Raw genomic sequence first — 13341 nt, forward strand, 5'->3', positions numbered from 1 at the left:
GTAGCCTGTTTTTTACAGGAATTCTGCCTTATTCAATAAAGCTGTGTTCTTTGGGAACATTCAAGAAATTACCTATACCCTCCTTGGACAAGGTCTCCATTGACACAGTCCATTTGCATCTCTGTTGATCTAAAAAGAAATGCTGTGTTATATTTAATTATAATACTGTATTAAAGAGTTCAGTGTTTTCAGCATCTTAAAATTTTTAGCTTAACAGTCAAACTTACTTGCAATCCTATATATTGTGACCAATGTTCCCTCTAAGCTGCAGTGTCTTGTGAGCAAAAACTCTACTTTGTGAGCTACTGGCGTTAAGTTGTGAGCTACTGGCATTAAAGTTGTGAGTTACTGCATAAATTATTGTGCTTCAGGGCCATTTTTACTGAGCTAAGACAAAAATTTGTGAGGCTAAAAATCTGTGAGCTAGCTCATGCTAACTCAGCTTAGAGGGAACACTGATTGTGACTCTGTGGGAGAGTCTAAATAATACACTTTTTTAACTGCACAATTTGTTTTCTACTTTCAACTTGAATTTTTTCCCCTGCCTCATGGATATCAGAATTGAAGATACAAGAATTATGGTAGCATAGAGTGCAGTATTTGCAACTCTTTCTCAAATATTATGTAGACTTTCAATATTAATAGTGTTAAATTCCATAAACATGGCAATTTTGTATGCTAAATTATAAATGATGCATTTTAGGTTGTTTAATCAGGAAAAGAAGTTTAAGCTTAATAGAAAAGCAAGTATTATATATATATATCTATATTTCAGTTGTTACCGAAATTTCTGCTTTTTCTTCAAGGGGAAAAACCTCCCATGTTTCCCTCCCAGAAATGAATTTAACATCACTGCTTCTAGATAACATTATAGTACCTAATCTTGTTTTAATGTTGCAATCTATGTTGTGCTGCCAAGACAGTACAGGACAATGAATTAGACTCTGTAATTTCAAGTATTCAACAGGAATTTAGAATTCCTTCATATCTTCAAAGTGATGCCATGGAATTCCACAGTCTAATCTCCTATCTCTTTACATTAGTTCTGGGAGAAACAGTTTAGTACTAATTATGGGTTTAAATAATTTTGGAAATGGGATTATTCAGCAATAAAATAACAGTGGTATTACAATTCTTCAGATAAGGCCTCCTGAATGCTATATTTACATGCACAGCAATTTAACTTCTGAACCTTTGTTTTAGGGAAGTCCCTATGAAAGATGCCAAAGAATATGCGGAGTCCATAGGCGCAATTGTTGTTGAGACCAGTGCAAAAAATGCAATTAACATTGAAGAACTCTTTCAAGGAATCAGTAAGTAAAATTAGAATTTGTGTGTGGCTGATGGGTTCAGCAGAGTTCTCTCTATCTGCAAATTTCTCATGTAAAAGATAAAAATCAAGTAGAGTTGTTGGCTTTATTTATTTAAAACATATGCTGCCTTTCGATCCAAATCGGATCCCCAAGGCAGCGAACGTCAAGCATTAAAACATTTAAATATGTAAATATTTAACAGTACAATAAAACATATAAACAAATATCCACACACACAACCAAGGAGAAGTCATTATTTATAAAGTCATGAAATTGAACAGACAATATAATCATAACACTGCAATATAATGCAATACAATCATAACACTGGAAGACACCATCTGTTAGTATCTTCTGAATAGTTTTGGATAATATCGGTCTGATTATGAATACTCAAGCAAAGCCTGGAGGATATGTAATGTAACTCTATATTTCTGTAATATCTGAGAACTGTAAAACTGTAAAAGGACCTGAACGCTATCAAGGCAAACCTTCAGACTCTGGGAAGGATTTATTGAGTTATTAATGAGAGCTGTGATCAATCCTCTTCTTAACCTTCAGTGATGAGAATATCACAGCTTTCCCATCCATTCCGGTCTGCAGTGGCCAGTCTTACAGATAGGAACCTGCTGTGAAGGATTTGCAGTTGCTGCTTTTTTACATTTTACTGTACTGCTTCTAAATGAATCTACCAATATTGTATTATTTTTAGTCAGCTGCTGAGAAGAGATAATTCAATATGTGTGAGCACCCTTGTGGCTGTAATCCTTAATGACATTGATATAGCAACTAAAAATAGTTGCCTACATTTTCCTTGGGCTGAAATATGGGTTAGTTATTTATTATAATATTTGAAACATTTATATCACACACCCGTCAAGGACTTCAGAGTGGCATTTCAGCTTCATAGCAATTCTGTGAGGTAAATTAAGCTAAGAGGCTGTGCCTTCCGATGGCCAGCCAGTAAGCTTTATAGCTGCAGGTTCATGCCCCCCATACCCTTTTTTCCCACATGCATTCAGAATACCTCCCTGACTTTTTTATTCTGGCAAGCCATAGTTTGCCATTAAATCAATACCAGCAACTATGTTTTCTGCAGACCCTCCTGTAATAGGAGTCCTAACCCATTCTGAGTTTCAATTGGGAACCACTGCCATAGGCTAATCTTCATCTCTTAACATGGTTACTGTGGGGTGTGTGTGGAATTTACTACACAAAGGCCCACCATATTACCCTCTTTTATCTGACTGTAAATTAACTGAGTAAAAGAAATCCCAGCACCACCAAAATGGCTTGATCGAAGTGTCTCCCCTACTGGGTAAGTATGGCTTGATGAGAAATAAATATACTCCCAGGATATTAGAGCAGTTGAGATTCAGTTAAAAGAAGAAAAAGAGGGGAGGGGAAAATAGCCCACTCAAATTACTAATCCCTTGTAGATGCTCGAAGTGGGATTTCCAAATTGCCCCCCCCCCCCACAAATACATAATTAGTTGTGGGCCACCAGCTTGTCCTGTTTCTGTTAATCTGGGGTATTACTGGTTGGTTGCATTTATATTCTACCATTCTTCATTCATGGATCTCAAAGTGGTTTATATGCTGTTGTCTGTGGGGGGTGGGGGCGGGATTCTGGGCACTGACCAAACCCATACATCTTTAGCTTCAGCAAGGCTGTTATATCACATGCCTTTTAACCAGGGGCCCTGGTAGTTAGATGCAGGCAATGGCACAGTGATTGAGCACTTCAGGGCAAGTTAGGGTGAGATATGAAGTAACCAATCTTTTCCTTTCTTTCCTCCTTGTAACAGTTTGGGGCTCTCCTTGCACTAGGATGTAGTTCCCTTCTTTGATTGTGGCACGCTTTTGATCTAGCACGTGGATTATACATACAGCAGGGTTATATGCTTTTGGGGTTCTCTTATTTCTGATTTTAACTTGCCCCATGGGGACTAGATTGAGTACAAAATAGAAGTAGGAGTTGACTCACATCAGATCATTGTATGGCATGTACTCTGTCACTGTATTCAAAGTCCAATTTAAAATGCTTTCCTGTTGGAATTATCTCTGAAATCTAGGGGGCATTTATGGACAAAGAACTTTGAAATTTATATTGGTTATTGGTTACTGCATCCTGGGATCACTGCAATCAATGCCATCTTTTGACCTTTGAAATTAGACAAACTGAACAGGAAGGCATCATCAATCAATATATGTTGGTGGATTAAGGTTCATTCTGAACATCTTAGAACAGAGAAAGGCAAGCCTTCATCATTTCCAAGGACATGCTGCTGAATCTAAGAATAAATATACTTTCATATTATATTTGATTTATTAAATTTGATTTGAATACAGGAAACACAGTGACTAAAGGGTGTTTCATTGGTGAATTCTCCAGGCTTCTTTCCATCACCACTATACACTGGGAAAGCACACCTTTTTTCAGTTTGTTGCCTGCATGGGCTCTTACCCTGAAGACATTTCCATGTAATTTTGCTTATCATTCTTTTAGGGTAGTAAATTTTCAGATTTTTGTGTTTTATGTTATCAGTTAAAGTAGCCACTTTGCCTCTCCATGGTTTGTTTTTTACTGTTCCGCACCTCATTTATGAGAAATTCACTCTGAAGCTTATGACACACCATCTTTATATTTCAACAGTAGACAAAGTTGGCAGACTCTAATATTGATAACAGTTAAAGAAACAAATCTGTAAAGAAGTTCTATACTCAGCGCCATGTAGTTTCTCAGTGTTAGCTTGGTAAGGTGCATACTGTTGGTCACAAGATAATCCCCAATATAAGGCTCCTAGAGCTAATTGCTTGTGTGATTTCAGTGTGACATGGTACAATAGGTGGCTGGCTTTTTTATTAGTGAATTTTCCAGAACAAGTACACACAACCAACAATCTATGACCAGACTGCCAATAAGCACTTATAAAATGTGCACATCATAAAGTCTGTCTGAAATCTCTATGAGATCTCATTGAAAATAATCTGTGTGGAGTAAATAACCTATACCTCATTTTTAAGAAGTAAACAGGCTTCTCCAAATCTTTGATCATTAAGCAGAACCTACCTATGCTACTGAAGTGGGGCAATTTATTAAAGAATTTAGTACCGCTAGACAAGAACAACTGTGTGTCACTTTCCATTTCATGGATAATGTACCAACACAAAAGGAATTAAAACAAATTATCTAAACCACTCCCTGTGAATGACAGTCCTCATTCTTTCTGCTATCAACCTATTTCACTGAAACCAACCACATGTACCATTAAATAGCAATCAAAGGAAGGGGGAGAAACCCAGACAAATCTGTGCAGTACAATAAATGCTGCATTAGATTACTTCCAGAGTCAGACCGAATCAGAGTCAGTCAGGCTACTGTCAAAGTCATAAAGTAGCAGATAGTCCTTCATTCCCAAAAGCTTTTCTAATAGCTTTGTGGACTTTAACACAACAACTGACAAGAAGAATGTATTCTGATTTCAGGCAATTATTCAGGTAACTATATAGAAATATCTCTAAGTACTTTCTGGCTGGTGCTTTTTCCTGATATGCTGAATTTCTTTCAAGAGTGTTATGTGATTAATGTTTCTGTCATGAGCATATAATAGAGCTTCTGGTCATCTGTCACTCCAGCAATTTCTTATATTTGGAAAAAAAATCCATATCCTTGATTCCTTTATTTAGAAGGAAAGAAAGCCTCAAGGAAATGGGGAAAATTTTGTCCTCAGCATGGCTATTTTAAAATAGCTGATTTACTCCCCCTCCTGACTCTTAATATTTTTTATATTCGTTAGTGAAAGTACAAGATCATTAAAGCTAGTATATGAAGTTGCTTTATACCAAGTCCAGCCATTAGTCTTTTAAATCCAGTGGCCTGTATCAAATTATCTGTGCAAAACCCAAGGAGTTTTCCTAGCCTTTTCTCCATTCCAACACCCAGAAATATCATACCTGGGGTCACTGAATCTGTATGGAGAAACAGCTGTGCAGGTTGGGGTGACAGAGCTGCACTAAGATTGGAGTAAAGGGGTGAAATAATTCCTTCTCCTGCAAGCACCATGGGAAGGGAACAATGTCATCCAGCTTGCAATCCCTATTCCTTCATGCACCATGATCTTTCTGAAGGTTGGAAGGGGCTGCAGAAACAGAGCAAACCAGGGAAACTATGTGTGCTTTCCATATGTAGGTGGCTGGTTGCAATCCAGTATTGCCTATTCAGTTCAGGAGCAGCTCTCTAAGGTTTCTTTCTCATACTTGCTGCCTGAGATCCTTGTAATAAAAGATGCTGTAGACTGAACCTGAGCCAGGCAAGGCATATGCACTGCCGCTTAGTTATGGCCCCTCCTCATTGCATGCATTATAGTTAGGTCACATTGAAAGTGTAAGTGATCAGCCTTAGGGTAGGTGTTGATTTACATTTCATGGATGGCATGCCCAGTTGTATGCATGCTGCTCTCTTTAATGTCAGTGAAACTTGCACGTGTAATGTGAGGCAATTCAGCCTGTTTTTCCCATAGTGCTGGGATAGCAACTCCAATTTTATAAAGAAAGCTAAAACGAATGCTATAAAGACCAGTATTTAATTGCTGTGTCTGACAAATTTTCTTTCAGTGTAACATTATGTTACTTGATTAACATTAAAATCAGTTTTTGCAAACAGCCTGGATAGTAATCTAAGAACATATAATACAGTCCTGTGGCTGAAGCTAAGCAAGTCTGGCCCTGTTAGCTGCCTAGGAACTATGCAGGATATTTGTGACATTTAATAAATAGAATGCCCATGACCTTTGTTGGAATATGGTTAAAGTCTACTACTTATGAAAAAGTTCTGCTGTGCATGCTAGATAGTCCCTGCTATGGAACATGGTTCCTCTTGCACTAGCTCTTCCATTTGTGCAAGGTCGATGGTTCTCTCTCAAGGGGAGGAGGACACTATGATACGCTTGGGCTCCTCTTCCCACAGTCTCTGGAGGCAGGAAATTTATTGTACTTTCCCTGGAGGGGAGAAGCCCACCCTCAGTCTTTTTCCTGCCTCTGCCTGAGAGAGTAATGGATATAGACAGCTCTTGAGATTTTCTTTTAATGGAGCTCCTTTGGTTGCACTTTGTTTTTCTTTTTCCACGTGTGTGCTTTTCTATGTACCGCAGCTGTCTTGGAGAGAGCCATAGTCAGCAAATTGCCTGACTTGGGTCATGAAGCAGCAGACTTGGTTTTTGGTGCCAAAACTGTGCCTTCTTCTGATCATTTGGGACAGCCTGTATCAACCCATCAGGCCTGTTCAAAGCAGCCTTCAGCACCCATTTGAGTGTTGAACTGAAGGGAGAAAATAGCTCCCCACCAGTAGGGAAGCCAGGAGAGGGGAGAGCCCTTTGTTGTCCATCTGGCTTCCAGGACTGGCTAGAACAATTTATCTCCAATAAGTTAGAGAAGGAACCCCTCCCCCAGCTTCTTTACCGTACCAGAAAAGTTGACACAAGGCCCCCCCGCCACCCCTCCCTTTCCAGTCAACATCTTCAAATAAATTAGCTACTTGGTACCTCTAGGCAACAAGAAATGCCAGGGCTCCTCTTGGCCTACAAAGGCTGCCTGTAAAAGCACCTTCTCCGTTAGGAGCAATTATTCACATGCCTCAGATTACAGATTTGAAGACAGGGATTCCCTCTTAGGCTCTGAGGATTCTGTTGCTAGCTAAAGAGGAAGGCCAGTTGTCTGAGGATGAAGTCCTTGAACAGAGCAAGCCAACTTACTATCTTTTTTCTCATTAGGAGCTTCCCACTTTCTTTAAAAAAGCTTTAGGAATCTTACAGCTTCCTGCCCCTGACATGGAAATCTCCAAGGAGGAACATGATGATGATGATTAGGATGATGACAGCGATGATAAAGGGACTCCTGAGGTTTCTCTAGGGTTAGAAATGTATTGCACATCAATACATTTAGTCTATTGGCACAAAAATTCAAGTCTATAATGTATACCAATATCCAGCTATGAAGCTGTCTGCAATCCAATGGATGGCCGATTTTATTATTTTATTCCTTCCGTTTCAGACTATGTCATTTGTCAGGGATTGCTGATGCTAAACTAAATGTATTGATGTGCAAAAAGACAATTATTGTACATGCTAGGACACAATTATTGTCTAGCTTCTTATGGATCAGAGACTTATGTACAATTCTTAAAATGTCGGATATGATGAATTACTTTTGAGGATATGATATTGTAGGATTTTGGATATATTATTTGAATATTTAGATACAAAAAAATACACAGATGAGTTATTGAAGGTATTTATTACTTATATTATAATGTTGAATAGAGTTCATGTTGTGGTTTCCTTAGTTTCTGTTTCTAAGATATCATGAAGTAATGTCCACACAATTTCAAGTTTATTTCTGTGGCCACAAAAACTAGAAACTGACTGCTTAATACCAATTAAGATATTTAGCACAAAATAAAATTTAAAAAACCATTATAATATAATTCTGTTATAATTATTAATAGTGTCAGTATATAAATATACTACACAATATAGGAATCCAATTTACCATTCTTAGTCAAGTTGGTAGAAGAATCATAGAGCTGGAAGGGACTTCCAGGGTCATCTAGTCCAACCCCCTGCACAATGCAGGAAACTCACAAATACTTCCCCCCACTATGCACATACATCCCCAGTGACACCTGCTCCGTGTCCTGGGCCTCCCAGATTCTAATCCAGCACTAGGAGTTTATCATGTATCAGCAGGGGTGGAATTCTAGCAGGAGCTCCTTTGCATGTTAGGCTACACACCCCTGATGTAGCCAATCCTCCAAGAGCTTACAAAAAAGAGTCTTATAAGCTCTTGGAGGATTGGCTACATCAGGGGTGTGTGGCCTAATATGCAAAGGCGCTCCTGCTAGAATTCCACCCCAGTGTATCAGATACTCTTGTATAAAGCCATGATCCAGTGTCAAGTTCAGAATGCCGGACTAGGAATAGAAAGACCCATATTCAAATCTCCACTCAGCTGTGGAGCTTAATATCCACTCTGCCTAAGTGTACCTCACAGGGGGGTGAGCATAAAATACAGTGAGAACCAGATGGGCCTTTTTGAGATGGAACCATATGGAATTCTGTCTCCCCTGAAGGCTCGCTTACCATCTTTTCTTTCTGTGTTTAGCTGCTAGGTGAAAATGTGGCTGTTTCTTTTGCTTTAAGTTATCGTTGGTTCTTATGTCCCCCCCCCCCCTCTGGATTTACTAAGGCATAAAGATTTAAATATGAAAACTGCTGCAGTTGTTGCAATTTGATTTTTGGGTCTGTTCATTATTTGCTTTAGTTGATTATTTAAACATGTTTTATTATATTGGAAGCTGCTTTGAACTTTGGAAGAAGCAGAATAATTAAAATGCTGTGTTTAGATATCCAGTCAATGGTTGTTGTCTGGACTACATTCGTTAAGCTTTGGTTCACTAACTGCACCTCTCTCTGGAGGGGTTGGTCATTGGTAATCTCTCAAAATAATGCATTACCAATAAGTTTGCCCTTAGAAATCGTACAGAAACTTCAGCTAGTTTAGAATATGGTAGTATCTGGGAAAGACAGCACAGCAGATGTTATTCTGGGTGTTGCTTATCTTTACTGGCTACTACTTTGTTACTTCAACATAAAAAAACTAAGATCATGGCATCCGGCTCCATCACACCTTGGCAAATAGAAGGGGAAGATATGGAAGTAGTGACAGACTTCACATTTCTGGGATCCAAGACCACTGCAGATGGTGACTGTACCTATGAAATTAAAAGATGTTTGCTCCTTTGGAGGACAGCTATGGCGAACCTGGGCAGTATAATAAAAAGAGACATCACCCTGCCAACAAAAGTCAAAGCGATGGTATTCCCAGTAGTAATGTATGGCTGTGAGAGCTGGACCATAAGGAAAGCCGAGCACAGAAGAATAGATGCTTTTGAGCTGTGGTGCTGGAGAAGAATCTTGAGAGTCCCTTGGACTGCAAGAAGATCCAATCAGTCATAAGAACATAAGAGAAGCCATGTTAGATCAGGCCAATGGCCCATCCAGTCCAACACTCTGTGTCACACAGTGGCAAAATTTTTATTATACACACACACACACACACACACTGTGGCTAATAGCCACTGATGGACCTCTGCTCCATATTTTTATCTAAACCCCTCTTGAAGGTGGCTATGCCACCACCTCCTGTGGCAGTGAAATCCACATGTTAATCACCCTTTGGGTGAAGAAGTACTTCCTTTTATCCGTTTTAACCTGTCTGCTCAGCAATTTCATTGAATGCCCACGAGTTCTTATATTGTGAGAAAGGGAGAAAAGTACTTCTTTCTCTACTTTCTCCATCCCATGCATTATCTTGTAAACCTCTATCATGTCACCCCGCAGTTGACGTTTCTCCAAGCTAAAGAGTCCCAAGCGTTTCAACCTTTCTTCATAGGGAAAGTGTTCCAGCCCTTTAATCATTCTAGTTGCCCTTTTCTGGACTTTCTCCAATGCTATAATATCCTTTTTGAGGTGCGGCGACCAGAACTGCACACAGTACTCCAAATGAGACCGCACCATCGATTTATACAGGGGCATTATGATACTGGCTGATTTGTTTTCAATTCCCTTCCTAATAATTCCCAGCATGGCGTTGGCCTTCTTTATTGCAAACGCACACTGTCTTGACATTTTCAGTGAGTTATCTACCACGACCCCAAGATCTCTCTCTTGGTCAGTCTCTGTCAGTTCACACCCCATCAACTTGTATTTGTAGCTGGGATTCTTGGCCCCAATGTGCATTACTTTGCACTTGGCCACATTGAACCGCATCTGCCACGTTGATGCCCACTCACCCAGCCTCAACAGATCCCTTTGGAGTTCCTCACAATCCTCTCTGGTTCTCACCACCCTGAACAATTTAGTGTCATCCGCAAACTTGGCCACTTCATTGCTCACTCCCAACTCTAAATCATTTATGAACAAGTTAAAGAGCATGGGACCCAGTACCAAGCCCTGCAGCACCCCACTGCTTACCGTCCTCCACTGTGAAGACTGCCCATTTATACTCACTCTCTGCAGTCCTAAGGGAAATCAACCCTGACTGTTCCCTGGAAGATCAGATGCTGAAGCTGAAGCTCAAATACTTTGGCCACCAAATGAGGAGGGAGTACTCACTGGAGAAGATCCTAGTGCTGGGAAAGACAGAAGGCAAAAGAAGAAGGGAATGGCAAAAGATGAGATGGCTGGATAGCGTTACTGATGTAACAAACAAGAATTTGAGCAGAGGTTGGTGGAAGTCAGGAGAGCCTGGTGTGACTTTGTCCATGGGGGTCACAGAGTTGGACTCGACTGTGCGACTAAACAACAACAACAACACTTTGTTACTGTGTTAAGTTCCTGTTTTTTCCCCCCCTTTAAAGCTGTAAAAAACCTAAGTCTGGTATACTTTATAGCCTTCTTCCTCAATTCCCATGAACTAAGGTATATTGGAAGATTCTGCTCAAAGTATTACCACTATCAGTGGTCAGGTCAGACTGTTTATGACAAATTTGGGCTCTTTCATTCTATGTTATGAAGCTTGCTCCTGCGTGAGATTCTCCATACCAGCTTGGTTCAGAGTTGTAAACAAATGAACATCTACCTCTTTTTTCTCAGATTTTTCTCTTCTGAATTTTTACACTGTTTAGTTCTGATTGGGTTTTATTATTTAGATATTTATACATTGCTTTTCTCCCCAGTGGGGATCCAAAGTGACTTATAACTTTGTTGTCCTCACCTACCTTTTATTCCCTCAGTAGAAAGCCTGTGAGGTAGGTCAGGCTGAAAGTGTTGGCCCCAACAAGCGTCCATGGCAGATGAGGATTCAAACCTGGGCCTCCCTGATCATAGTACAGCACTAATCAGTAATCCACACACTGTAGGTTTCAGTTGTGTTGTTTTTTACTGATACTATGTCACATTTGATTCATTTTAGGTCTCTCCTCCCTTAGGTCTCTCCCTAATATTTTTTATATTAAACACACACACACATACATATATATAAATTTAAAATATAAATGGCCATCGATCAGAAACAGAAGATAGATGTATTAAAATATTATTTCTAAAACTTCTCTTTCAGTTGTGGAGTTTATACATGGTATCATTCCTATGTATATGTTAGACTTAAAATCCAGATGACAGAACATTGATTTAGCTAGCAACAACATAAAATATATTGCGAAGAGCAAGACTCCCTGTATAGATTTCCTTTTTGTGCCTGAACATTTTAATGCTCTATCCAGAGTCATTTTTCCCCTGGTATAGCTATATAAGTCACTTGGACTGCATTCATAAGTCATGACAAACTGATGGGCATGAACATGGCTTGTTGATGTATTTGGCTGCTGCCCTTTCTACTTCCATTGTGAGCAGTTTGTTGTGTTATCTGAATGTGAGCATGAGGAGTTTGTTTGCACTCCAGAAATCAGGATTCTAAACTGGTTTGAGTTCTGAATTGTGGTCAAGAAACAAACTGCAGTTTGATAACCAACATTTAGAAGTTGCAACAAATTACAGCTTGAACGAAAGCTTCTGAAACCAGGCAGTTTTCAGTCAAGCTCTGGGCTAAGGTTCTCAGTCTCCCACTGGGGGTGAGGGTTCCATTGGTTTTGGGGCCTCCAACTCACCAGCACAGAGCTGGCTGGTGGGGGATGGGGAATCCCTTCCCTCAAAGAGCTCCATTCGCACCTGATGTGCCCGGTGTGATTACATCACCCGGAAGTGATGTCATCACGTGAGGGGATGCTCTAGCATTTGGGTAAAAATTCTATGGCACCCCCACTGGCAGCCTCCCCCACCTTCCCCACTGTCAGCCAGGTAAGACCTGGCAACCCTTCTCTGGGTGCCAGGGAAGAAAGGAGGGGAGAAAACGAGCACAGCAACAAGGCAGACAGGTGCTTTTCACAGAGAAGTTGAGTTGTTACTTCAAATGCAGCCAGAAAAATCTATTTTATTATTTAATATTATTAAACATCCTCTGGTGGAATCCTACAAAATTTCATGAGGAAATGTAAACTGTTTTCTTTCGTAAAACGGTATTACCTAGGAGGTCCTGTGACGCAGAGTGCTAAAGCTGCAGTACTGCAGTCCAAGCTCTCTGCTGGCGACTTGTGTTCAATCCCAGCAGAAGCTGGGTTCAGGTAGCTGGCTGAAGCCTTCTATCCTTCTGAGGTCAGTATAATGAGTACTCAGCTTGCTGGGGGGGGGGGGAAAGTGTAGATGACTGGGGAAGGCAATGGCAAACCACCATGTAAAACAGTCTGCCATGAAAACGTTGTGATGCAATGTCACCCCAGAGTTGGAAATGACTGGTGCTTGCACAGGGGATTACCTTTTAAAAAATTACTTGTATTTTTCCTCAGCTATTTTATTTCTGTAACTTTAGCTCTTTCTACACATTCTATGCATGTACACCCATGCTTTTTTCAGCATTCCTAATCACATGAAGGGGCCTATATGTGTACACTTCATTGTAGATACTGGGTTGAAAATGCAGGAGTTGGAGTCTGGGTCAGCGGATATAATCTGGCTCTCCTCTACGCATGTACAGTGATGTGATTTTAAGCATTTTCATGGGGTTAAATGTCTGCTGCTCCAGTGACCTTTATGTATATATAGAATTTAGTGAATTGGGGATATTCTTTGTGGATTTTATAATGAGCAGATGAGTGTTCAGAATGTGCCTTCCCTGGCCATGAAGGGTGCTTCTTGTATATAAGAGAACAGCAATCCTACAGCATATAAAGCTTTGAACTGCTTTCTTTCCTCCCCCCCCCCCCCCCGGACACTTCCAGGTCGAAAGATCCCTCCCTTGGAAACTCATGAAAATGGCAGTAGTGGAACAATCAAACTTGGGAAGCAGACTGCACAAACGACTAGGCGGTGCTGTTAAACCAACCTGATCAGGTTTGATTTACTTGAAAATAAAACAACATCATTTGCTTATTTATTGAGCAATGGACTTCAGAAACTTGGTGACCAAGTACCTT

The 13341-nt window shown here is 40.1% G+C and overlaps 1 protein-coding gene across 1 annotated transcript in view; it reads left to right on the forward strand.

The window, feature by feature from the left end:
* The window catches only part of RAB31 (RAB31, member RAS oncogene family), a 69348-nt gene extending 56026 nt beyond the window's left edge, over positions 1-13322 (forward strand). Inside the window, exons 6-7 of the mRNA XM_060244015.1 lie at positions 1204-1313; positions 13147-13322. Coding sequence (XP_060099998.1) covers positions 1204-1313; positions 13147-13244 — 208 coding nt within the window. The 3' untranslated portion in view covers positions 13245-13322. The remainder of the gene's footprint in view (positions 1-1203; positions 1314-13146) is intronic.
* Positions 13323-13341: the final 19 nt, after the last annotated feature.

Source organism: Heteronotia binoei, chromosome 7 (genome assembly GCF_032191835.1).
Source record: "Heteronotia binoei isolate CCM8104 ecotype False Entrance Well chromosome 7, APGP_CSIRO_Hbin_v1, whole genome shotgun sequence".
Taxonomy (NCBI): domain Eukaryota; kingdom Metazoa; phylum Chordata; class Lepidosauria; order Squamata; family Gekkonidae; genus Heteronotia; species Heteronotia binoei.